The sequence below is a fragment of the Fringilla coelebs genome (genome assembly GCF_963513975.1).
Source record: "Fringilla coelebs genome assembly, chromosome: 9".
Lineage (NCBI taxonomy): Eukaryota > Metazoa > Chordata > Aves > Passeriformes > Fringillidae > Fringilla > Fringilla coelebs.
Window position 1 is genome coordinate 5,770,152 of NC_140067.1, and position 26,291 is coordinate 5,796,442.

At 41.1% G+C, this 26,291-nt stretch overlaps 3 protein-coding genes across 3 annotated transcripts in view; 2 read left to right on the forward strand and 1 right to left on the reverse strand.

The window, feature by feature from the left end:
* TUT4 (terminal uridylyl transferase 4) overlaps positions 1-5,530 on the forward strand; it is a 43,804-nt gene extending 38,274 nt beyond the window's left edge. Inside the window, exons 28-30 of the mRNA XM_084211886.1 lie at positions 1,567-2,092; positions 4,229-4,402; positions 5,424-5,530. Coding sequence (XP_084068012.1) covers positions 1,567-2,092; positions 4,229-4,402; positions 5,424-5,515 — 792 coding nt within the window. The 3' untranslated portion in view covers positions 5,516-5,530. The remainder of the gene's footprint in view (positions 1-1,566; positions 2,093-4,228; positions 4,403-5,423) is intronic.
* A 1,467-nt stretch (positions 5,531-6,997) lies between these two features.
* Positions 6,998-10,696, reverse strand: PRPF38A (pre-mRNA processing factor 38A). The gene is made up of 10 exons (XM_084211569.1): positions 10,504-10,696; positions 10,268-10,427; positions 9,632-9,753; positions 9,405-9,490; positions 9,146-9,256; positions 8,484-8,596; positions 7,985-8,011; positions 7,810-7,907; positions 7,413-7,461; positions 6,998-7,327 (listed from the first exon to the last, which is right to left on the reverse strand). The coding sequence occupies exons 1-10, from the start codon at positions 10,631-10,633 to the stop codon at positions 7,285-7,287; spliced, it is 939 nt and encodes a 312-aa protein (XP_084067695.1). The 5' UTR covers positions 10,634-10,696; the 3' UTR covers positions 6,998-7,284.
* A 346-nt stretch (positions 10,697-11,042) lies between these two features.
* ORC1 (origin recognition complex subunit 1) lies at positions 11,043-26,151 on the forward strand (the record flags this gene model as incomplete). Its single annotated transcript, XM_084211093.1, has 16 exons — positions 11,043-11,751; positions 12,135-12,262; positions 13,350-13,519; positions 13,701-14,082; positions 14,702-15,005; positions 16,359-16,463; positions 16,824-17,010; positions 17,562-17,668; positions 18,377-18,478; positions 18,977-19,148; positions 21,331-21,438; positions 22,148-22,297; positions 23,481-23,600; positions 25,069-25,235; positions 25,468-25,555; positions 25,957-26,151. The coding sequence occupies exons 1-16, from the start codon at positions 11,663-11,665 to the stop codon at positions 26,149-26,151; spliced, it is 2,574 nt and encodes an 857-aa protein (XP_084067219.1). The 5' UTR covers positions 11,043-11,662.
* Between the last annotated feature and the right edge of the window lie 140 nt (positions 26,152-26,291).

Genomic DNA, 26,291 nt, shown 5'->3' on the forward strand with positions numbered 1-26,291 from the left:
TGCTGGCTTCAGTAATGGAGATTTAATGACTTACAGTGTGCTCTGCTAAAGAGGGACTCATACAGCCCTAATCCAAGTGAAGGGCTGAAAATGCCACAAGAGTATATTTTTTAGGAGCCTTATGTTTCTGCTTGGATGTCATGGACTCTCTGTGTGTTGCATGGTTGTCATTTGGCCAGGATTTCCTGGTGAATATGTTCTGTCCAGGAATTGGTGGAGAAGAATGGGAAGGGGGAATATTGGTGGAGTAAGAGGGAGAAAGTGGGAAGCAAATCCAGAGGCTGGAGTGTATTATGCCTCCTGTCCTGCTGCTGGCACATTCAATGCATGCTTGTGGTGGGTTAGTATTTGCAGGAATGTTTGAATACACACATTATTTTTATAACATTTAAAGTGTTAAACTAGTGATCATCTTTCAAATCCCAGGTTTTACCTTCTCTTCCTGGTTTGATAGAAAGGTATAGGAGGTACTCATACAGGCACAGTTGGAATAGCAGCGGGGAGCAATCCCAGCTCCAACTTTTGTCCAGGCACAGACACACAGCATGCTGCTGGAGGAGATGCTCTGGCATGGGCAGTCCTGCAGCTACCTCTGGTTATTGGAGACAAGTGACTGCCAGTTTAAATGGACAGGTGAGCAGTCAGGGATAGTGACAAGCTGGAGAGACCTTTAACTCCATATGTTCAACAGCAACTGAGGCTCTTGGAGCTTGGCTGGCTGCTGTAGTCTGTGGAGAGAAGAGTCAGTCTCAGGGGGAAAATGAGATCTGAGATTCAGGTTCTCTCTGGTTTAGGTGTTTGTCTCATTTGAATGTCTCTGGAGGCACTTATTCCATAGCATCTTGTCTTAGTGCTTAAAACCAGACTGGGGAATCCGGATACTGGCATTAAGTGTTGGCACATAAACTGAGTAACTCTTTTCCCAACCACTCCATGTCTTGAAATGCTTCTCTGTTCAGTTGCAATTCCAAACAGATAAAATAGCCTCATGCCTGCTTCTGTTGCTGGTGAAAGGGAAAGCTTTGTAAGAGCTCTGCAAAGGCTGTAGTAATTGCTATTTACTGTGCCTTTAGCCGTGGCCTAACACCAGGATATGAAGGTTGAAACTGGGTTTTTGGAATTTGCATTTCTTGTTTAACAGATTTTTTTAAAATGAAAGAAATATTAGGAGCTTACTTTGGAATTACTTAAAAACTGTGCAGTAATAAGAACCACTCTATTTAGAAGTAAGGCAATTAGTTAATGAGATACTGGGCTGTACATAAGTAGGGTAGGAAAGACACTGATTAAAGATCAGAGACAAGTGTGTGAGGAGTCTAATGAAGAGCTTGGGACTAATATTCACTCAGGATGGTGTTTCTGATGGTGGGATGTGCCACATTAACCAACCAAATTATCTGTTGGTGAAAGTCAGTGTCAGTTGAACTGCACTTATTGAAGCCAACAGGAACTGGGGTTCAGTGCTTGGGGTGTTGCTGGGGAGTGCTTTGCTGTTTTAGTCTAAAGATAACACCATTAAATAGCCAGTGAACTAATCAGAAATACATACTTTTTTTTTCCCTCCAGTCTGATTCGCATCAGTCATCTTACTCTCCACAACCTCAGCAATTCCCACAGAATTCCTCTCAGCCAGCCTCCATTAACCAGACTCAGCCACAATCAATATCCCAGTCTAAGCACGTTCCTCAGCCACAGCAGGGTGCACAGCCAGCCCATCAGGTCCAGCTGCCTTTGTTTAACTTTCCCCAATCTCCCCCAGGTCAGTATTCCACCTTGCATAACCTGGGACTACTTCAGATGCACCATCACCACCAAATTCAGCTTCCCAACACTTCTTGGCCTATTCATGGGCCTGTTATTCACTCTGCACCGGGTAACCCTCCTCATTCTACAAATGTTCCATTTTCTATGAGATCTGGCAGCAGCAGCACCACAAATAACCAGAGCAGTGTAAGCTTGAATGATCCCAGTATCATCTTTGCACAGCCTGCTGCCAGGCCCATGGGAATCCCCAGCACTTCTCATGAGGGACACTGGCACAATCCTGTGACTCCAAACTCACTGGTGAACAATGGCACTGTGGGGAATTCAGGTAACTCTTCTCTGTTGTATCAAACCTCTCACACTTTGTGTACAAGCGTTAAGTGTTACAGGAACAGCTAACTTTTTCAGATTGTTGGATAAAAATTTGATGCTTAAGAAACCAAATCATGACTTTCATCTGTCTTAACATTTTTATAGGAAAAAAAATGAGAATTGATCACCGTAACTTTTAGGCATTGGTCCTGTGTGCCATTAATGGCTGTGCAACAATGAGAAATCCTGCATTCAACTGAGAAACCTCCTCATCATTGTTTGAATCACTCACATTTCTGTGAATGTGCTGACAAATATTGGATTCCTTAGACAATCATGGAAACATTAGGGTTGGAAAAGACCTCTAAGATCAACGCATTGTTACATCATTTATTAGACAAATGCTGAGGTTGCAACCATGAACTGGCAGAATTACACTTGTGCAAGTTGAATATTGTCTCCTCACCTTTAGTACAATATAATATGATCTTACCTATTCTATTTTTTCCTGTGGCTTGTCCTGTCATGCTTAACTTCCATAATCTTGATGTTGATTCCTGATATTGCCTCATAGCAAAGCCAAGTACATTGATATGTTTGAGGCTGAGAAAAAGCATAATGATTAAATTCAGTTTTATTTGCAACATGAACTGTGGCAGCCCCTAAATTTTAACTGTTAACCTTTACATCATTAATCATGGTGGTGGTCTTCTGATTTATTCTGAGTGTGTAAGTCCTCCTATGTTTAAAAAAATAAATGTATAATATAATGTACTGGTGCAGTTGTTCATCCTAAGATGGAAATTCTGAATCTCCTGCCCAGCCTTTCTCTGCACTAATAATGTGATTGTCAGTAACAGTAGAATTTTAGCTGAGTCTACTGTTTTGGGTGAGGAATAATTCATCAGTGGGCTTCAAACATAAGTTAAGGTGCTGGAGATACATGATTTTCTATTCAAAGCTTTGTGGGGAATATATTTTAAAGGATACAGGAAATTCTACCCGTGTGTTTTCTGTGTCTCCAGTGTGCTCTGTCCCTACCTCTCCATTTTGGATCTTCTCATATGTCCCCTTCTCCAGCTTTGTTTTTCCCTCAAGCAGCTCCTTCCAATCCACATGTCCTTACTAAGGTAGCTGCCTTCTTTCAGATGACCTCCATAAATTCTAATTCCTTCTCCATGTGCTGTCAGTCACAGTATTTTTTTTCCCATGCCTCATCTTCCATCAATTTCCAACCTCATCACACCTCTTTTCCTAGTTCCCAGTCACAGTAATTTTCCTCTTTGAAATTGAATCAGTTTTATTTCCTTTTTGGCTTAGATGCCATTAAGGTGAATGCACACTAGAGATGAGCTGTCTCTTTTCTGTTTGAAGCATGTTTTCATACCTCCTCAGGACAATTTGACAACAGTAAGTTTGAGGAAACTTTGTCCTGGCTCACATAACCATGACTTGAAAGGAGCTACTTTAATTTTCATTTCAGTAGACAACTGATCAGAAGTAGGATCATTAGGAGTATCAAGGCAACTCTTTTTCATGCATACTTAAAAGCTGTGCCTCATGTTGTGGGTCCTGCCTCCTTGGATGCTTGATTTCTCATCCTTGCAGTGATATCAGAATTTTAAATGGAGTAGTTTTACAATTTGTATATTTATTTCCAAAGTTTATATTTTTCTCTCTAAAAATAAATTTTTTAAGTCAGTGATCTAGATAGCAAGTTTCTTAAGCATGTAAGTATTAGTGGAATTCCAGTGTACATCTGAGAGTTATTTCTTGCAGTAGGATAATAGTTTTTCTGTCACAGCTCTGTCAGGATAGTGGATATTTGTGGGGGATCAGACAGTAGTTCTGAACATTGTTCAGACTGTGTATTTTTCATCATGAAAAAGTAATAAAAATAGTGAAATCATAGCTCCTGATTATAATGTTGCTTCATCCTCTCTCTTCCCAATAATTCCATTATAGTGAATAATGAAGTAATTTAGGTGGTAATTTTTACTGATGTATATTAAATTAAAAAAAAAAAGTAGCACATCAGACTGATCACATTAAGTCCCCTGCAAACTGTTATTTAAGATGTAAATTGTATTTGTGACTTACTGTTTAATTATTTCAACTTGCAATGTGCTTTTCCCTTTCAATTGAAAAATAGATCAGGGTTTCCAAGGACAGTTTGGTAAAATGAACCCTCCTTCTGTCCCTTGGGACCATGGGACCCCTACCCATTTTCCTCTCCTCCGAGGAGCGTGGCCTTACAATATGCCTCAGAACTACATGCAGCAGGGAAATGCCAGCTACCCACCGAACAAACCTTTCTACCCTCAAGGTACTAGAACCAGTATGTGAATCAACAGCTCATGCACCATGTCTCTGTACTGTCTCAAAGGCTTTAAAAGCCAAGCAATCATGTGTCACTTGTAGGATCCCTGGAAACATAACGAATCCCAGAGTCAAATCAGCGCTTCAGCTTCCTCTGTGGATGAATGAAAATCTTTGTGGGAGGGAAGGGTTAAAATAAAATTCTGAAATCTGAGCCAGTGTGCAGCCTGTTGCACTTCCAGCCTCTTTTTTGCTGCTGCTGGCTCACCTGGAGCTGCCTCTGCTTCAGTAGAGGTTAAGATAATTGGCCCATGAGCATGTTCAGAATATGAAGAAATTTTTGTTGTAATTCATTTGATTTGGCTTTTGTACCTTGCTTTGTGGAATGACTTACATAGATTAAAACTTGCAAGACCATAAAATAATTGAGTTTGGAAGGGGCCTCTGGAGGTTTAGTCCAGCCCATCCACAGTCAGAGCAGCACTGACTGCAAAGTCAGGTCAGGTTCAGTTCATCAGGGAGCTGGAAAAGACTGACTTGATTTCAACTCTGATGTTTATGAAAGGTGAAGGTGTTCAGCATCTGGCAGGATGGGGAAAGGCTGTAGGAAAAAGACCTCCACTACCAGAGAAACAGTGCTCAAATTTGACTTGGAGGATGTGCAGCTTCCATGCTGCTGGGGGTCACCTGGTGTAAAATGAGAGATACGGCCACCAAATCCTTTTTCAAAATCTAATCTATTGGGTCTAGCTGGGTTTCCAAGTGAAAACTGAATTTACTTAAAATCCCGAAATGACTTTTGTTAAATAACCGAAATAATGCAACAAAATAATGTGTTTGTGATTGTTAGGGAATTTTGGAGATAGGATTAAAGTAATTCTACCTTGTCCCATTAAATGGGTTAGCTGTACAGATTTCTGTCAGTCTAGTCAATGGCTTTATTTCTAAGTTAGATTAGTACACTGAATATAGCCAAGCATTGTTAAATATGTGATTTGCTGAAGTAATTGTAATCCATTTTCTTTTAGCTGGTCCACTGATGCAGAGTAACCAGCGGTTCTCACTTCTGTCTCAAGGACACCCACACTTGAATCTGAATTACATTCAACAGAAAAAGTGAAATTGGATGGGATTGTGGGTGGGTGGGGGGAGGGGAGGAAGAAATTCAGGTTCTGATTTAAAATCTTAATGCAACATGTTTAGATACCAGATTATTTAAGACTGTTTTTAAACTGTATCATTTGTACATAGATATGAACTATAGTTTTTACTAGTATCACAAAACTGAGTGATACAAATTTCATCTATTTTATTACCCTATTTTTAAGGGGAATTGTGTTTTGTTTTATCTTGATAAACTGTAAAGAGAGAGAATTTTTAAAATTAAGTTCTTTATTTTCTATTAGCTGTATTCATACTTTGGTTGCTTCAGACTTTATATATATTGTTCTAAAAAAAAATAAAATTAGAAGGGGATTTCATGTGTTTAAAAATTTGTCACTTCTATTCTTTACAGAACTATGTAGTGCCAAAAAACTTTTTAAAAAGAAAAATAAAACTGCAAAAAAAGGACATAAAATTTTCCCTCTTTTCTATTTGTATGCATGCTCGCTCTAACGGGAATAACAGAAATGGCTTTAATGTGGAGATCTTGGAAAGATGAGCAGTTTCAACAAGTGATACAAGCACCAAACCTGCTTTTTTTCAAGCTGATGTTGTTGCTTGTGCTGTTCACAGCCCATGTGTGTGTTGAACTTGAAGGAAGAGCTCACCTGCTTTTCTATTTATCAGCTTTGCAAAATCATTTGCAAAAACCGTGGAAAAATTATGCTGTACTGGGAAGCATTTTAAAGAGAGCTTTCCATAAATTCCCTAGGAACACTTATTTGTGCTGTCAGCACTCCCAGAGCAATATGAGCAACCTGAAGCCCTAAATGCAGAGTTCAGGGATAAACCTGCCTGTTCCTGCTTCTGAAGAAGGGCCAGGAATAAAAGACATGGTACACAAGGGCTTAACACAACTGATTACAAATGTAGTAGGAGGAGAATGATATCTTCAGTAAGAGCTTAATTAGTCTAAATTAAAAAAACTAACTTGAGTCAGAGAAGGTAGAGCTGAACATCATCATGGTGTGAAATTCTGTTCCCAGTCAGGGAACAGGGAAGCCACAAACGGTGCTCAAAGTAGTGGTGTACTGTCTTTAAATATATTGAACTTATTCCAGAAGAATTAAGTAGTGCTTTGTACTGCTTTAACCTTCTGAACTCTCTGATGGCATCACCAGAAGCAGCAGATTACAGTGAAGGAAGATTTTTATGAAGCACCCAGTGATGACCACATGTTGGAGAGCACTGTCACGTGAGTTTCTAGTAAACACAATGGGGTTGTGACAGCCTTGCTTCCTCTCCTGTACTGGAGCTCTGAGAGGCCAGGGCTGAGAGCCCTGCAGTGTTTGTGACTGAATACAGACTTCCTTTGGCACCTGACTGCAGGGACAGTTGGACAAAACAAGGCCCTGATTTGAGAATGAAGCCAGCTTTAACCAGGGGACATCTCAACAAATTACTATGAAGGAAACAGAAACAGCCAGGACCCTTTAAAGACAAACCTTCCTTTTTTTATTGCTCTTCATTAAGTTTTTACAGGCTTCAAGAAAAACAATTAAAAAACAGCCTTCAAATGCTATTACAAGGATTAGTAATTAACTACATAAAAAGTATCCTTAGCTTACCTTTAATAAAAAAAATCAAGACAACAAAATGAGAAAGATGATGAAAGAAGGGGACTGCTAAAGCAGCCAGTAGAGAGAGCCAGCTGTCCTGTGGAGCAAACAGGACAGCATTAGACTGCAGCTCAAGGTCCTTAAATGGTGGGCTGGGTTTTGTTTCTTATTCGTTCCCTCGCCGACTCTTTTTGTGACTTTTTTTAGATCTGAAACAGAGAAAACAAAAAAACAATACTGTAAAACCTATCTTTAATTCCCAAACTGCACTTCAGAAATAAGCTAAGCCTTTACCTTTCAGGTGATTTGGAATGACTTCTGTGTCTGTGACTACGGTGATGCCCTGTGAGATAAAAAGGCAATAGTTATTTCCATTGCCACTGGAATTCTTTGTTGTTTTGCTAATGCTATCTGCTTCTAGGGACCAAGTGTGCAAGATATTGCCAGAACAACCCTAGCTTTAACCAGGCACTCATATTAACCTCCTGGAAAGTATCTGAAAACTTACTCAAGACAATTTTTCAGCCATTAAAGGAGTTCCCCAGCTCTGCTTTCATGTGAGTAGCAGTTTTATCAGCCAGATTTAACCACTTGTGCTACCATCTTGATATGGTGACACAGATTTTTTTCCTGCGGTGGATATGCTGATGATAAAGCCTTGCCAGAGTTATTCTGGAAATGGCAGAAGTACCTGGAGATTTAGATCTTGATCTGTGGCGCCTCTCCCGGGATCTGCTCCGGTGCCGTCTCGGGCTCTTGCTGCGATGCCGCTCCCGACGTGGTGATGGGCTGAGGGAAAGGCAGCTTCTAAGAGAGCTGTGCCACAAATGTACATTGCTCACTTAAATAATAGAATTAAAGAGTACCTCCTTCTCTTTGGAGAGCGGCTACGCCTGCAGTTGGGGGAGAAAAGCAGAAAATCATCATCAGAACAGCTGTTTCATTTCCCACATCTTCAGCAACAACACCAGGGTTTTTACTTCCTATGAGTGCTTAGGACTAGACATGCAGTGAGCAAGAGTTTAGTGATGAATTTTTCCTGGTTTAGTATCAGTAAGAGAAATTAATAGGATTTTCTCTGCAGCCTCTGGCTTAGATGAAAACAAAGCACTTGATTCTCCTTAACATCTTCACTGTATTGTCAAATTTAGCTAAAGTTGGCCAGCAAGTTGAAGAGTTAGAGAATGACTGGAGAAACAGGCAGAGGGGTTGACAGTGGCTGTGCACTGCAATTCCTCACTTCAGGAAGTGCTAAAGGAACAGGGAGGTGTGGGAGGTTCTGGATGAATTGCCACCTTCACTGCTGTGTTCCAGCTGTCTGCAGCACAACAGGTAAAAATACTGGTCAAGGAAGAGTCCCCTCACCTCCTCGGGGACCTGCTGCGGCTCCGCCGGTACCGCACCACCGGAGATCTGCGGGGCTTGTCCAGGTCCCTGTAGCCCCTTCTGCGGTGGTCAGGAGATGGGATCCGTTCCAGCTGTAAAAAAAGCAGGGGAGGATTTGTAAGTCCCGTTTCAGCAAGGTTTTATGCTATCAATAAAGATTTCTGAACAATTAATATAAACTGCAAAAATCAGGCAGCCAAGCTTCCCCATCCCCAAGTATTTCTTATTCAGGAGTGAGTGGTGCTGCTCAAAACTGCCAACTGAAAATCAAACCACTTCTCATAGTGTTGGTTCAGAAGAAATACAGCAGCACTGACTGATGGTCACAGGACCTTCCATCATCACCTTCAGTTCTCTCCATTATGAATACATATAAATCAATTGTTCTAAATAAGCTTAACAAAGAGCAGACACAGATTTGTGGAATTCAAGAGAAAGGAAAACATGGCAACCTGAGAGTTGCTTCAGGGTCCAAGTCCTCACAAGCTGCTTATACGAAAATATGCTATGAGGGGAGGTAAGAGTTGCCAGCAGCCTCCTGGTGCCTCCTCTCAAATATCTGTCATAGACTATGAAGTGTCCTAAAGGGGTTCAGCTTCAACTATTCATTTCCAATACAGTTCATCAAACAGTTCACCAACCTTTTCATCTTCTTCTTCCTCCTCCTCACTAGATTCTACATCATCCATGTCTTCTTCCAGAGCACTAACACGAGGCTCAAGTTGCTCAGCTTCTTCCAGAACATACCGTTTCTAGAAGAAATTGCAATTTTATTCAACATAACCCAAGTAAGAACAAACACCTAAGGAGGCAACCAGAGCTTACACAACAAGCCAGCAGCCAGTGCAGCTACTGGACTTGGTACAGTTAGGAATTCCACAAGCATCTACGTTTCCCAACCTGCAGTCGAGGCAGGATGATGTCGCAAACCCGTTCCTCATGGAGTAGCTCATCAATAAATTCATCCACGTGCATCAGCTCAAATTCTGGGTGAAAAATAGCATTTAAAATACAAAATTAACACTGGAGGCTAAAGTAAAGATGAAAACATTTCAGACAACTTATGTCAGCAGTTTATGTCACAATTTTCAAGATTAATATTGCTAAATAGACATAAGAGTGTTTACCCCCATTTCTGTTCTGACTTTTAATTTTCCGATAGTCGTTGTACAGCGGTTCCAGGTACTTGTAGCAGTCGATGGCAGTGCCTGTCAGTCTCATGTACAGTGCTCCAAGCATTCGGACATACCTGGAAAGGAAACCTTTCCATGGATCTCTGCTTCCTGCACACTGAGCAGTTTGGATAAAAGAGAGTTTTTTTCCCACAAGTTTCTGAGGAAAATCAGTACATAGCCAGAATACACAACCATTTAGATTTGCTCCATTGCTTCCTCTATACTATCAAAATCATAATAGACTTTACATACACAATGTCTGTAAGGGGGCATTGTCACCAACAAAAATGGAAAAAATACTGAAGAAAAAGCAGATTAACTTGAATGCCTTAATGCAGCTCATTCCAAATACTTCAGGCAGAGGTTTATGATCACAGAGAGCACATGCCATAAAGATGAGCCCTTCCAACAGGCCAGGTGACAAGGAAGCAGTCTTAAAAGCAAGAAGAAAAGCTTGGTTTTGAGCAAGCCCAGTTTATCAGGGCACACTGAGAGCTAAACCCTGCATTGAGGTCTCACTGATTGTTTTGAGCACTTCCCCTCGGTACAAGAACCTCAACAAGGGGAAAAAAAACCACTACAACTTACTTGAAGTCTTCGTTTTTTATGAACTCCACGATGATGTCCTTCTCGGGCTGGATCTGCAGCATCTTCAGCGTCAGGCACAAGAAGGGCGTGGGTTTAATGTTGCCTCCATAGACGCCCCCCACGTACTTCAGCTCCATGGCCTTGTCCACCACCAGCTCGGCTGCGAGAGGGACGGGCCGGGCCGTCAGCGCGGGCTCCCCCCGGCGCGGCCCGGCCCGGCCTCCCGCCCGCCATACCCGTGAGGCCGAAGCACTCCTCCTTCCAGTACTTGGACTCGTAGATGCGCGTGCGGATGATCTTCTCCACCAGGTACTGCGGGTTGGTGCCGTGGATGCTGTGCGCGTCCTTCACCGTGCGGTTGGCCATGGCGACCGCCGCTCAGCGCCCTCAGCCCCGCTCCCGTGAGGGCCGCGCCGCCTTCCGCTTCCTCCTGCGGGGCGGAGCCGCCGCCGCCTCCTCCGCGGGGCCCCGGCCGGAGCCGCGCCTCTGCCCGCCCCGTGCGCGCGCGCCGCCGGGGGCGGGGCTCCGCGCGCTTTGGCGCGAAGTTCCATCGCGGCGCTGAGGGGACACGGTGAGTTGGGGCCGGGAGCGGGCTCGGGGGACAAAGCGCTCCCGGTGCGGGTGGGGACCGCGCGCTGGGACGGGCTGCCCGGGGAGCCCGGGCACTCGCCCTCGCTAGAGATACCCCAGAACGGTCCGGGAGCGATGCTGTGCAGTGTCCTCTGGGACGACTCTGCTGGAGCGGGGAGATGGGACCGGGTAGACCGCTGCGGTCTGTTCCAGCCTCGCTCGCTGTGTACGGGGATCGGGCCGGTCAGGGGCTGTGTGAGGGGCTCTGGGGGGTCAGTGACCCTCGGTGTCCCGCAGCGCGTCCCGCCCGGCCCCTCCGCCGCCATGTGCCGCCCGCGCTGGGGCGGTGGACGGCGCTGGGGGCTGTGTATGGCTGTTCCCCGACTTTCCAGACAAAAATTCTTACTTAGGAGAAAAAAAAAAAATTAAAAACCAAAACGAAACCAGAAAAATTGAGCGAAAGTGAAACGTCGGTGACGGTCTCAGCCGGCTCGCAGCGAGCCGGTGTCCCCAGGGCGGGCAGCCGGCCCCGCCATGGCGGTGAGGGCCGGGGACAGCGGGGAACGGAAAAGGAATTGGAGAACAAGGCACTGCTGAATATCTTCCTTTTCTCCTCATCCCTCGGGGACGGGTGTCTGGGGCTTTGGGCAAGGTGGGTTTCTTTGTGTCAACCACCGTTCTTAATGTACGTTGAAAGAATTGGTAGCGATTCTATGTATCTTCCCATCTTTCTTTTTTTTTTTTTTTTTTTTGTTTGTTTGGTTTTTGTTTTAAATAATAATCAAAAAGTATTTGTTTATTTGTTTTAGCTTTTTCTTGGGAATCATGAACACCAGGCAGCAAAGCAAACTTATCTACTCCTGGTATGGAAAACCCTTGAGTTCAGACAGAAAGCTGAGGACTTCCCAGTACAAGTAAATAACATTTGTTTCTGTTTCTCTAAGGGAAACTTTATAGATATTTCTTTACCTTTCTGATGTCGTTTAAGTTAACATTGCAGTCCATGACAGTAAGAGTAAGGTTTTGAGCATTTTGTTGTGACACTGTATTTAACAAAAGCATTAAGCTCTTGAATTATAAACTGTATAGTATATAAGCAAAACCATTTAACCAAATCTGTGAATAAGTTTTAACTAACAGAACAACCTATGAAAGCTTCTAATCAGGGAATTAAGTTGTAAGCATTGCAAGAAGGGGCATAACTAACTGTAAAGTTGACAGGACATCAGGCTTAATGATATATGAATTATGAAGTCTGTGAAATTCTCTTAATCTTCTTGTGTCTATCTCTTAATAGGGGTATCCTTATTACATCAGAAAGCAGCAAAACAGAAACCTGTATACAGCTTGGTGACTTTATTTTAGTAGAAGGGGTGAATGCAGATCAGCCTTATGTGGCACAGCTTGTGGATTTATATGAAGATGGTAAGAGAACTAAAAACTTATATTCTGTGTGAGAAGTTTTAAAATGTTTTAAAGTTACCATTTTCATGGTGAAAAGTTTTGGACTGATTGCTAGTTTCAGTTAAATTTGATACAGAAATGGAAATTTAAGTGCATTGTAATTTTTACAGTCTTTTTACATAATTGTCTAATTTAAAAACAGTGGTCCTTGAGGAGGGCAGTCTGAACTCATGCTTTATTTAGAGATTAGAGAATCCAAATAGAACAAGAGCACTGCAGCCCTGAAATTTGCATCTCATTAGACATGGGGCAATTTAACAATAAAGTACAAGGCTGAATAAATGGGACTTGTTACTTCTGTCCCTTGTAGAACTACTTGTTTATACAGAGATAGATGTGAAAAGATAAATCATGGGAGGTGGGTGATACAAAAATTGTCTGAGTCTGAATTGGAAGCTGCTCATGAGCTATATCTGAGTCTTTTGAGCAGCTTTTCTTCTTTGTTGTGCTGTAATAATAATAATACATTGAGGGTTTATAGTCTCCTTTACCTTTTCTAAAACATAAATACACATACTTCCATTTTATTTATTTACTAATGCACTTTTTTTATAGCACAGCTGAATATTCTTTTCATGCTGGAACAAAACCCATGAAACTTCCTAAAAAACAAGCTATTTCATCAGCAACATTCCCTGGTTTGTCAGCCAGTGAAAAAAGTGTTTCTGGTTTCTGAAAGTACACTGGCACTACAAATAACGTCCTGATATTTCTCAGTTCTCCTTTTATGTCACTGCTTTTAGTTAGGGTTTGAGGAGATCACATCTGTGCCAATAAGGAACCTCTTTGTTTGTGACAGGGAACTGCTGGTCTGCAGCTGGTCTCCAGGTATTCCTGTGACTGAGACCCTGTGCAGGTGTTACCTTAGCCCTTAAAATTCTCAACTCTGACATTTTAATTTAGCTTAGAAAACGGGACTTGCAGTCTCTTACCAGATGCTTTCTCTCCTGTGTCCAGGGAGGATTTCTACCCTGGCTGGCATTTCAGCTGAAGTCTGGCACTCTTCACAATAAAATTCTGATGTTCCCTGACCCTCTCCTTGTTGCAGGTGCCCGGCACAAACGTGCGGTTGTGCAGTGGTTCTGTCGTTTGGAGGAGATACCTCAGAATAAACGGAAGCTGCTTAAAAGAGAGATTCCTGCCCAGGAGGTGTTTTTTGATCAAGTTCTTGGCTATGACACTGATATAGCTGCAGAGACCATTATTAAAAGCATCATGGTATGTACTGTTAGCCTTCTGCACAAAGAGGGAAGAAAGACAGCAACAGCCCTGTCATGTAAATTAGAAACTAAGGATTGTATGAGTTGCAGTAATAAGATGTGTGACTAGAAAATAGCTGAATTCTAAGTTAACAGTAAACATTAAAACATGTGTGTTTTGATATTTTCTGTTTTTGCAGGTATTACCGCTACATCTGGGTGAAGAGCTGCCTATTATCACATTAAACAAGGAACAAACTTTCTATGTCAGACAGTCTTGGGATGGGAAGTGCTTTAAGGTTTTGTCCCCGGACACATTCTCTAAGCTGAAAGAAGCGAACAAGAAAAGAGGTGTCATCACAAACTCTTCAAAAGCATTTACTCCTTCAGACATCCTTACACCTGTGAAAAAAGAGACGGAAAGTGTTGTTCGGAGTGCCACCAAACCAAAAAACACTGACATGGAAATAGAATCTAAACATTCTACTTCCAAGTCCTCCCTTGCTAAGGAGAGGCATTCTCAAAGGGTGGCTAATAATGGCATCAAAACCCCAACAGCAAGGAAGAAGCTGGAGTTAAACAGTATGTATATTCTGTCCATTCAGTAGTTCTGTATATGCTTTGTGCTTCTCTCTTTTGGCTAGTTCAAACTATTGTAACATTCAACATCAGTATTTTTAACTGCCTTGTTCAGCCTTTGGGATCAGCCCAAGCCTTGTAGGCACATCACTGTTTGTCTTGTCTGTTGTTTCAAGCACGCTACTGCTGCTGCAAATGCTCTATTTGTATCTGATAATTCTAAATGAAAGTGCTTGTTGACTGAAATGCTACCAGTCAGCCTCACATGACCACAGAATGTCCCACTTTCTTTAATCTGATCAATTGTCTACTAAAATGTTTACATCGAGCTGGTTGAATAAGCACGTTTGATCCTGTGTAACATGCAGTATTTTCAACATGGAACCTGACTAAAGTTGCAAGTGATGGAGGTGAGTTAGAAAACTGAAAAAATCTGTTTGTCTTCCTTTTCTTAGTAATTATTTAGAGGAAGTGCCTTCTAGTGATCCAGTTCCTTGTTACCGGAGTGAAGTGTTCATTTGCTTTCATTTAAGCAACAGTCAGCTGTACCACGTCTTCTGAAAGTTAACCAACCTAGCCATATTGAAGCCTGTCAAGAGTTGATTTTGATTTTCATTTCTAGGTCCCACAAGATCCAAAGACAAGCTTCTGGGATGTGAAGTTTTGGGTCTTTTGGATGATGATGACTGTGATGCCATAGCACCATTAGAACCATCAGCCCCTAAAAGAAAAGTGAAATTCACAAGTGAAATTTTAGGCTCACCACCAAAGATCCCCTGCAGTAATGATAAATCCAAGGCAACATCTGAGACTGCAGAGCACCCTCAGAGGTGCAGTAACACCATACGATTGTCCCCCTACACTAAAGTCAAAGATTTCAGTGAAAAAACCAGGAATCTTCATGAGGAAGACGACATTCTGTTATCGTAAGTGACAGCATTTTTATCATTGTTTTTGTATGGGATTTCTATTCATATGAAGCTCTCTTAAAACACTTTATGGAAAACTTCTGGAGAGAAAAGTAGGTGAGTCTCTGCATGTGCCATGTTTTGAGAGCAAGGAGAGAAGGGGGAGAGCCTCAGCAGTGACAAGTGCACTGTGATGAAACATTAGGAAATGTTACTTGGAGGTGAATGAATCATCAGGGAGATCCAAAGAGGACGTGACTTCCTAGATGGAAAAGCAGTTCATAGTTCCAAGAACAGAGAGATGATGTTGGAAATAAGAATGGTAGGATGATGTGAAAGGAAGCTGAAGCCATGTTGATGGTTGTTCTTGTGATGATTGTACCCACCAAAATCCATTTCCCTGCACTCCATAATCAAGGCTTTGATGTGCCTGACTTGTGACAAGTGTTGAAAGATGCTGGACTGTAGAAAGTAGTTTGATTGGCCTCAGGAGAGTCTTCATGAGAATTGTATGTACACTTCCATACTAATTTTTATGTAGGAAAGAAATCAAAGCCCAGAAAGCACAACTACAGAAGTATATCTTCACACAGTCTTTAAAAATGGCATAAAGTGGGGGAGAAGAAGAATGGAACAGACTTTCTTGTGCAAAATGTTGGAAGAAGCCAGAAACCAGTCATCTCCCTCCTTTCCAAGAGTAAAAATGTGGATGCAACAATGGAATTTCCACCTTTTTTTTGTCACTAGTTATATATAGCATAAAAATATTTACCTTTCATTGATAAGGTAGTGACATTTCAGTAGTATTTATAGATCTTAAAAAAACTTCCAAGAACTGTCAACAAATAATAAAAGCATCTGTAATTAATTTCATTTTGTACTTTGAACCAGTAGGGAAGTTGTGTAGTAACAGTAAAATGTTACAGTGTCAGGGAGGAAGAAGCACACAACCAAGGAATATCAAAACACAACGAGAAAAATACATTCCAACGGGCAAATCAAAGACATGCCCAAAGGAAACAATTTTTTTTCCTATCTTTCACTTAAGAAAAAAAAATAGGCAAAAAACCCCACCTCTCAATAAAATAAAACTACAGGTGTTCTGAGCCCCTGTCCCTTCAGTTTGGCAGTGCAAAATACAGCAAATATTTAGTTTTCCTTTGCAAAATTGTATTGAAGACGCAGTGAAGGAAGGGGGAAATTGTGCTGCCAGCATCCATGCCGTAGCCAATCTGTAAATAACAAATAAGAATTCATGCTGGATGGACAGTGGTAACAATTGAGCCTGAAGTTTGAAAGGCCTTTTCTGTGTCTTTGCAAGTGTGATGCAAAGAGAGGGAATACAACCAGCTTTGTTTTCTTTCTTTCCAGTTTAGTTGGATGTCAGAAACCGTGCAGCCAGATCCCTGTGTTGACCCCTCGTTCTCGCAGAGCATGTGCACAGAGAACCAGTGCTCTCATTGCAGAGCAGATCAGGTAAACCCTGCAGCCATGATCTCCTGGTCAGATTGCTGTTGAGAGCTGCAAGCCTTGAGAGCTTGTCTGGCTTAATATTGAAATGCAAATGGTTCTAGAAGCACAGCTTAATTGCAGCTTGAGTAAAAACTGGTTTGTGTTCAGAAACATGAAGCTGACTCATGGTGTTCTTCAGAAAACTGACTTCCTTTAAACCAGTCGGTTAAAAAGCCATGGAAAATTAGCAGCTGAAGTAGAAAATGTTTTGGCTTGCTGATTACAAAAACTCCAGAAATAGCTGAAAGTGTACAAATGTTGCTCTGTTATGTGTAGACTTATATGTATTTTTTTTAAAGCTTAAATCATTTCTCTTTCTCATAGCATGTTGGATCAGGAAGATTTTTCGTCTGGCTCCGACAGTTCCTACTCTTCAAGTAGTGAGGAAGAGGAGGATGATGATGTGCCCTGTACACCAGAAAAAAAACCTAAATCTAGCAAAATATTCAGCACCCCAAAATCTTCAAGGAAGTCAGCAGTTCACACTCCTGCAAAGACACTGAAGAAAACTGTAAGGTTCCACATAAAAGAGCTGCTATTTTTATTATTTCTGAGCCAGTTATTTGAATGCTTGATGCCTGTGTACCAGAGTAAAGTATCTGAATCCCTTAGCTTTTAGTGAAGCATTATGAAGGATTAATTTAATCTTTGATACCCGTAGGTTATGGAAATATAGAAACCATTTGCATGTTGTCAATATTGTTACAATATTGATCAGAAAACTAGCCTAAAAAGGGAAATTACTGGCTTGGATGCTGTTTCTTAAGAACCAGATCATTCTGTTACGCAGCACTGCAGGAAAGGACTAACAATTCAAAAATTCTTCAGACAGTTAAAAGGTGTAATTGTCACCACCCCCTTTGCAGTTCCCTTTTTCTCTTAGGAAGAAAACACCATAAGGCTTGTTTGGTAATTCCCTGTGTAAATGCTGTTCCTCAGTTCATTTTGTGCTCTGGCATAAGTAATGCTTGGGAAACTCACATCAATGATTTGTTTCCAGCACAAATTGCTGCTTGTAGAAAATCTGCTTGAGGTTGTAAATTCTTTTTGCAGCCTTTACAGGGAACACCCAGAACCCCCCGGACACCCCGGAACGCAACTCCAGAAATTCCCAGGCGCGTCCAGGCAGCCCAGGAACCAGCCAGTGTACTGGAAGAAGCCAGATTAAGGTAACTTGTACTCAGGAAAATCATCTTTATTTTGCATCAGGTGTGCAGAGCAGGCTGTGCTGAAATGGGGAATGTCATCTTTACCATTTAGAATAAAAAAGGTAAAAATGCATGATGTTCTGATCCAAGAAGAGTCTTTAATCATTTACAGTACAATATTGGATTTACAAATAATGGTAGTATTTACAATACTACTTTAGCAATTTCAAGTTATTTTAACCAGTCCATGGTAAGTTCTTCAGAATTAGGTATCTTTATTCTGTGCAACATTAGGGAAACAAAGATCCTTTCTGATTCTGATTAGGTACGATATTTGTCTCTTCTTGGTGCATGAAAAAGCTTTACAGGTATCACTGTAGATCTTCACAGTGGAAAAAAAAAAGGCATTCAGGACTGACTATCATTCAAACTGGGTTTTAGTTCTGTTTGCTGTAAGCAGCCTCTCCTGTTTTATCCTACCTTTGCACTGATGTACATATAGTGACTTAAAATAGATGGATCTTTATTGCTGCATAAATTAAGAGCACATAGAGAGAGACTAGGCTGTTTCTTTTGGGATACTTGACATTGATGCTCAGACTTAAAAGTATGTAAGAGAGATTTGGAAAACTGCACACAGGAGGAAGGTGAGCATCCGCCTGTTTGTCTGCATCAGTTCTTCAGAGAGAACAGCAATTTTAATTTTCTTTTTTCTTTTTTAATTCAAAGGCTGCATGTTTCTGCTATCCCAGAATCTCTGCCTTGTCGTGAGGAAGAATTCCAGGATATCTACAACTTTGTGGAAAGCAAACTTATTGATGGCACAGGAGGGTGAGTTTGGCAAGACTGTGACCAAGATCACATCTGCTTATGGCATAACAGCAGTCAGACTACATATTTTTACTATATATTTATTATTTATATTTTAAAAGTTATCATCATTTAAAGTTCCTAATTCAATTTTCCTGGTATTTTTCTTCCTTAAGTGGTGTTGTGTGCAGAAATAATGGGGGCTTCTTTATTCTACAGATTCAAATTAAAGATTAAATTATAAGTTTTAGAAGTCTGGAAAATGATTTCTTTTTTTTTTAAGAAGGTAAATTACATTTATAAAATGTTCTAGGTTGTTAATTGCTTCAGTAATAATAAAAATCTTCATGATCCTCAGCAGTGCTATGTGTCCCAGCTTACAAATAAAGTAAGATGTAGGCAGTTGCCTGAAGTGTCAGTGTTCAAGACTGGTGTCAGAGGTCAGGAATTCCAGCTCATTGATCCCAAGAGTTGTTACCATTTTGCCCAGGCTGCTGAAGAGGTGCTCTTCTTTTGTAGGTGCATGTACATTTCTGGAGTGCCTGGAACAGGTAAAACTGCAACTGTTCATGAAGTAATTCGGTGTCTTCAGCAAGCTGCAGAAAATGAGGAACTGCCACCATTCCAGTTTGTGGAGATCAATGGCATGAAGCTGACAGACCCTCACCAAGCCTATGTACAGATATTAGAGGTAAGGAAAGCGTTTTCAGTGGCTCCTGGGTTTGAAAGAAGACATCTTACACTTTACCATCACATCCTTGATGTGTTACAGTGTTCAAGGCACTTATCAGTACTTCCTAGTTTCTCCAAGAGACTGTGTGCCTTTATCTTAGAACAGGTTAGAAAATAATTAACTTAAAGGCCTTAGCCAGCTTCTTGAACTGTTTTGCTTTCTGCTGCATAAGGGTAGTGGCTGAGAAATAGCCTGGTTTATTGCATCTACTCATCTAAAAAAAATCTAAACCAGTTTTTCATATTTTCCTATGGTGTAACTTTTTCTGTACATCTGCTTCAAGAGCTACTAAGGTGACAACTCTGAAAGTCAGTATAGCAGTAGAATAATTACTAAGGGGGTATTAATGGTTAATTGGTCAGTCATAATAGTAATTCAGCTAAAGAGGGGCCATCTCTGTCAACAAAGTGTATTTCTGATATCCATGACAAACCAGTCTGCAGTATGCATCTGGGACTACTGACTGTGCTGGTGTTGTATGGGTGGGAATTAATCTTCTGAGGACAGGATTAAGATCACCCAGTAGGCATTAGACTGTAACTGCTCAAAAGCTTTCTCAGTCTAGGCTAACTTTAAACCAGTGACCTGGAAACTAAATGGTTTCCTGAAGCATCTGTTCCATTTTAATATAAACTTCTGCTCCATTTATTTAAGTTTGACATCATCTTTCTGAGCAGGGAGTGGCATGCATTCGTGTTCTAGTGTCCCAGTCCTCATAGCTGGGAGTTAAATTTGCATATTTGCATCCTTTCCTCAAACCAGCTTAGACAGTGTCTTGCTGAGGGATTTTTTGAGGCCAGGCCTCTGTGTTCCTTTAGCACAGTGAGAGGCTTCCTGACAATTACCTTATTTCATGGTAGTGTGAATGTATTTTAACATCCTTTGTTCCTATCCCATTCAACATAAAATCTGAAAATGAATAAAGAATAGGCCTTTGGAAGTACAATCTGTTGCCCCCTTCTAGTCCTGAACTCTAAGGCAGCCCAGTGAAATATCCTTTAGGGGAGTACAAAGTCACATGAACCACGTACTTCTCCAATTCCTTCTGCCTCAGCTACTGTCGAGGAACCCTTAATAAGAGCTAGGCTGCTGCTGCTCTCCTGATTGCTGCAGGTCCTGATCCAGTTTGCTGATGTTTCTTTGCATGACTGAAGCAAATTCTGGAGCTTCCCTTCTGCAGTTACCTCACTGCTGTAGGAAGGTTTAGAGATAGAACAAGGACTGGAAGCCCTGGACAGATGCAAGAGATAAGGTTAAATACCTGGGTACAGTTAGAGTCCATTTCCAGCCCAGCAACTCAGCTCCATGGTATATTGGATAGTCAGCTCCAGAATCAGGGTTCTCTGGGATTCAACCCCTTTCTGTGACTGATTTGGACTGTCCTGACTGAATTGGAAACATGAAACAAGTACAGGTTATAAATTAATCTTGTGCTCTGGCTTGTTTAGTAATTATCAGATCTTAGATTTATAAGAGATTTTGGAAAAGAAATACAGTTTTCAAATGCAGTCTCCATTTGGCTTTATTGCTGGACTTTGCACTATGATGAACAATTGATTCAGCATCTGCAGTGAAATGTCATGCTTTGATTTCTGGGTATCTTTGGACTTGCAGGGGAAGAGGTAATGTACAGTCAGCTGATCTGTTCTGCCACATAGTTGCAAAAGGTATTGCAGATATTTTTTTAGTTCACAGTTGAATAAATTTAATTATAGATCCTGGTGATGATTCATTAGAATTTTAATAGCAGGCCAAGATTACTCAAGTCAGGCTATTCTTCTCAGCTGACTTAGGTTTTCAGTAGGTGTGTGTATTTAGAGATACCCTAGAGATATGCTGGGTTTAGAGCCCTCTAGACTGGGCGGGTTCAGGATTTCTTAGTGATTCTAAGACAGATTGCAGAGAATTCTGTGGGCCTTTCTTTTTAGCTATGCATTTCTTTGTCTCTCTTCTCCTTCATGGGCAGTACTTGGTAGGCCAGAGTGTTTTATGAGCTACTTTCTCAGTTTTTTTACTTCCCATGGAAAAAATAACCATCAGGTGGTTGGTGTTAGTTGTTAAGGAAAGGCAAATTTGAATGGTGTCAAACTTTTTTTCAAGGAGTTTGGTGTGATTAACCTGCAATGTTTATTCAATCCAGTTCTTGACAGGTCAGAAGGTGACAGCAACCCATGCTGCAGTACTGCTGGCAAAGCTGTTCAGTACACCTGGACCAAAGAGGAAGACCACAGTGCTAATAGTGGATGAGGTGAGACAAAGAATCATTTGTTTACTTTCCTCCAAGGATTGTAAGAAGTGAGTTTTTGGTGGATGGAAAATTATGCATGCTTTGAGTGTATCACATATGATGTAACAGGAATAGACTTAGGAGAGAGGAGATGCAAGTAGTTCCTCTTACTTGTTAAAATTCAGTTTCCTAAAAAGGTTGAGTATCCTGTTGCCATGTTGTTCTCTGCCTTGGATTTCATATTGGTTTTATATTTTGTTGTTCCAATACGTGGAATAAGTTGTTTGTCAACTCTAAATACCAGGGGATTCAATTGTATTTTGTTTGGAAGCTGCTGCTTTTCCAGTGGGAAAACTCACAGATAAATAAGTCACACCCAATTTTGAAAAACCTTTAATGTGCTATGTTCAGTAATAATCATATGCACTCTTATTTTTGCTTTTGAATCTTGTTAGATGTATTAGTATCACAGTACTGTTTTAAAACTCCAGCTGTTTAACATTTACTGTTCAAGCATCCAGTAGGACTGTGCTTTTGCAAAAGAGACTAGAACCCTAATTCAGCAAATGCAGTCCTACTAGTAGATGGATAAAGGAAAGGCAGAGACAGCTTGTTCAGAATCCTGTGAGGAATCTTCTGTGGCAGAGCTGGTTCTCAAACCCCCATCAGGTATTGTAAATAAGAGGCCATTCCCTTTTCCAGTCTGATTCTTATCTTTTTATCTTTGCAGCTTGATCTGCTGTGGACCCGGAAGCAGAACGTGATGTACAATTTATTTGACTGGCCAACCCAAAAGCACTCCAAGCTAATCATCCTGGCCATTGCCAACACCATGGACCTGCCAGAGAGAATCATGATGAACAGAGTAGCAAGCAGGCTGGTATGTTCTAGCAGTTCTGTTGATGTGCCATAAAAGGAGAGCAGATTAAATAACACTGGATGCAATCAAAAGCAATCCAGGAGAAAAGTAGGACTGGTTATATCAGAAGCTGAACAATGTTTTTTATAATTCCCTCTCCAGAGGACTGATAATGAACATATAAATCTAAGTTCAGGAGCCTGTTTGCTAATCAGTTATTATACTGATGCATAATGTTCTTGTAAGAATGAAATAAATATATGGATGCCTAGATCTGGATAATCAAATACTGTGCTTCATGGATAAGCTGCTTACTCTGGAGTTCAGAAGAATTCTCTTCTGGTTTTCCTTCCTCTTCCCCTTTCATTCCAGGCACCTACTTACTTCTCTGTTTGCCATCATCAGTTGGTAGATTATATAAAGGTATCCAACAAAGAAAACTGGATGCACTTTCCACTTGTTTTGATTATGTTTTCCTAGGTCATCTCACCACGGCTCTGACAAGTGATTTGCAGAAACAGTGCTCTGTGCCTCTATCCTTCCATGACTCAAAAACAGCTCCACAGGGTGTGAATTGCTTTCCCCCACCCACTAAACCCACTGCAGATCAGCTGAGTCCATAGAGTCACAAGAGAAGTTTTGCATAAGAAATTCAAAACTCGGGTCTCCTGTAGGATGAAAGGCAGTGCACCATCTGTAACATAGATTGTCCTCATCTGAGGGCTGTTCTTACTGGCTTGAGCCAGAAGAGGGTTTTAATTCTTGGCTGATGGCTAACTTGAAGTCAACACACACATATACAGATTAGCTAAAGGAGACATTAATATTTTTCCACAGCTGCTGCTGTTATTGTATTAAAAAATAACACGTAGACAGATGTAATCCAGATATTTTTGTTTAGGGGAGCTCTCATTTGTTTAAATGTTTTTTATAAGAGAAATCTGAATTCTGATAGCAGTTTCACTTGCTCCTTGGGCCTTTCATTGGGGAGATCCAACCAGTGGTCCTCACTGAGCCGCAGTTTTGTGGATTTGTATGTTTGTTTCACAAATGTGATTAAAGTGTGTCATTAGGAGGGAAATGATGTGTAAAACTAATTGCTCCAACCAAAAAAAGTAAAAGTAACCACAGAGGCCATGCTTCAGCAGTTGAGAGTCTTCCAGCCCCACAAACACTTCTCAGTGTGTTGTGTCATTTGTTGTAGGGCCTCACCAGAATGTCCTTTCAGCCCTACACCTACAAACAGTTGCAGCAAATTGTTTCATCCAGACTGAAGGGAGTGAAGGCATTTGAAGAGGATGCAGTTCAGCTGGTTTCCAGAAAGGTGAGTACAGAGCAGATAAATGTCCTTCATGTTGCACTGGGTGAAAAGTGTGGGGGACAGTAGGGAGAGTTTTGTAACAGCTGTTAGACCTGGTTCTGTGGTTGTGTTCTGTATTGGAGGCAAGTATTGGGGCACAATTAGGTCATACATTATCCAGGGTATTTTCTCAGAAGACATTGCTAGAGCAGTGTCCTTGCTTTTTCCACCTACTCTGAGAAGGCAGCAGCATATTCCAGGAGCTGAAGGCATGACAAGAGTCGTGATGATAAGATGTCAACTGTCTCCACTGTTTAGCATAATGTGAGTCATTGGAGAATCCTGAAAAAGATAACATGCCAGTGGCAGTGGAAATAGCCTTATAAATTTTATTTCTCAAGATGTTCAGTCCCCTGTCATAATAGATAATACTTGTTCTTGTTTGCAAGTCTTAATCTCAGTTGTACAAAACATAAGTAATGCACTGGGGATCAGTGGCTTCTCAAATTCAGATATGGGCACTGCTAATGTGTTAAATTAGCAGCTCTATATTAAAGTAATCTATTAAAATTATGTCAAAACAACCTACATCATTCTAGGATTAAAAAAGAGTGCTCATAAATATGTCAGAAGTAAATACAAGCCTGTATTGTGTTTTGTTGTGAAGGAGCCACCTCCCTGTAAGAATAATAGTGAGGGTTTGCAGAGGGAATAATTGCAGTGTTTTTCTACTATGAATTTTCTTCAGAAATACAGAAATATACCTTGCAATTACATTTTCTAGAGGGTTTCTCATTCTTGGCTCCAGCTGTGTTCTAGGGCTTTTGTATATTACCAGCATCTGCTGGGAAAACTAGGCCAGTACTATATGTGTTGAATGTTCATAGTTTTATTAAAACTGTAAAGCACAATTGGGGTTTTAACAAGTATTCAGTTTCAGAAATTTCAGGCGCTGAAAAATTTTCAGGCACTTGTAACAGCTAAATCAGCTATCCTGGATATTTCTTTGAGACCTTCTAAAATTATTAGTGTACTCTTAAAATTAGTATTTTAATGAGTATAGAAAAACTGAGGTTTTTGGTGTCATAGCCAACCCCCTTTTTTTTCTTTTTTCATGAGCCTGGATTATGTCAAAGGTCTTCACTGATAATTAAACTGATACTTCTGAAAGCTTTTGGTGTTGAAGGGAACTGCTCACCTTTAATTTTTTTTTAACCTCTGACTGTTGTGTTACAGAAAAAAGTTCAGCCTTGAATTTATGATGACCAGATCAGGGTGGGGGTATGGGAGATGTGGAGAATTGCTTCTGTTGGTTTTGGTCAGTAAGCTTTGAGCTTTGTTTTTCAGGCTCTGGGATTGTAGTAAGATAGTCCAGAGATGCATTGCTCTCCCACTGGGTGCTCAGGGTGTTTGGGGTTGGTTTGTCTGTTGATTGTTGCTAAACCCCAGCTGTTTGGAAGTGTTGTCCCTAATGTGTCACGTTCCCTTGCAGGTGGCAGCGCTGTCGGGGGATGCCCGGCGGTGCCTGGATATCTGCAGAAGGGCCACGGAGATCTGCGAGCTCGCCAGGCAGAAGAGAGCCCCGGAGATCGTCAGGATGGCCCACGTGACTGAAGCCATAGATGAAATGTTCTCATCACCATATGTCAATGCAATCAGGTAAAAATATTGCCTTTGTTTTTGTGTCCCTTTCACGGCACTAGTTTTTCACAAACAGAAATTATATTGCCAGAGTTGCAGGCTGTGATACAATGGCCACTTGTGATGTAAATACCCAGCCTGCTTTTAAATATGTAGCTCCCAAGCAATTCCCCTTCCAGACTTCCTTATGATGTTTCATGGGTTCTGAACTTCACAGATGGACTTTTTTCTGTTTTATTTTTTGACTCAGGAATGCTTCTTTGCATGAACAAATCTTCTTGAAAGCAATTTTGGCAGAGTTTCGTAGGGCAGGAGTTGAGGAGGCGACACTTCAACAGGTATGGGGCTTTTTTGTTATGGACACCACTGATCTGGATCACAAGGTGGTTTTATTTTTTGAAAGTTGATTCCAAGTTGTGCATCACTGTTTTTCCCTCATAGAGGCAGATATGTTACTGGTAGATTCGTTTTTTTTAGTAGACCCATAAAATACTGGGTGCCAGCAGAACTGTGAAGACTCTGGAGTAGTCATGAGTAGTGTGGAAGCTAAGTGTTAATACTTACACAAAGATGTAGTTCTAAACATTTTTATGTAGAATTAGAGTATCTAAGCAGGCTGGAGCAATTTTATCTCCCCTCCATGGATGTGGGGGGAAGGCAGCTTCTCACCATGTCACCTTGTCACTCAGTTGCAGCAGGCAGTAAACATAACCTGTGTCCTTTTTCTCTTTCTCAACAGATCTACCACCACTATGTGGCTTTGTGCAGGGTGGAAGGCCTGCAGAGCCCCACGGTGTCAGAAATCATGGCAATTTGTTCAAGGCTTGGTGCCTGCAGGCTCTTGCTGGTGGAGGCCAGCAATAAATATCTGCACATGCGGGTGCGACTGAACCTCAGCCAGGATGATGTCATGTATGCACTCAGGGAGGAATAAAGCAAAAGATATTTTATTGCTTTTAATATGTATAAATATTTTAAATACCGTCTATTTTTATTTTTTTTAATTATTGATTAAATAGTGAAATGTATTTTTTTAAAAGGCTTTGCTTATTTGTTTGATGTATGAAAGCACCC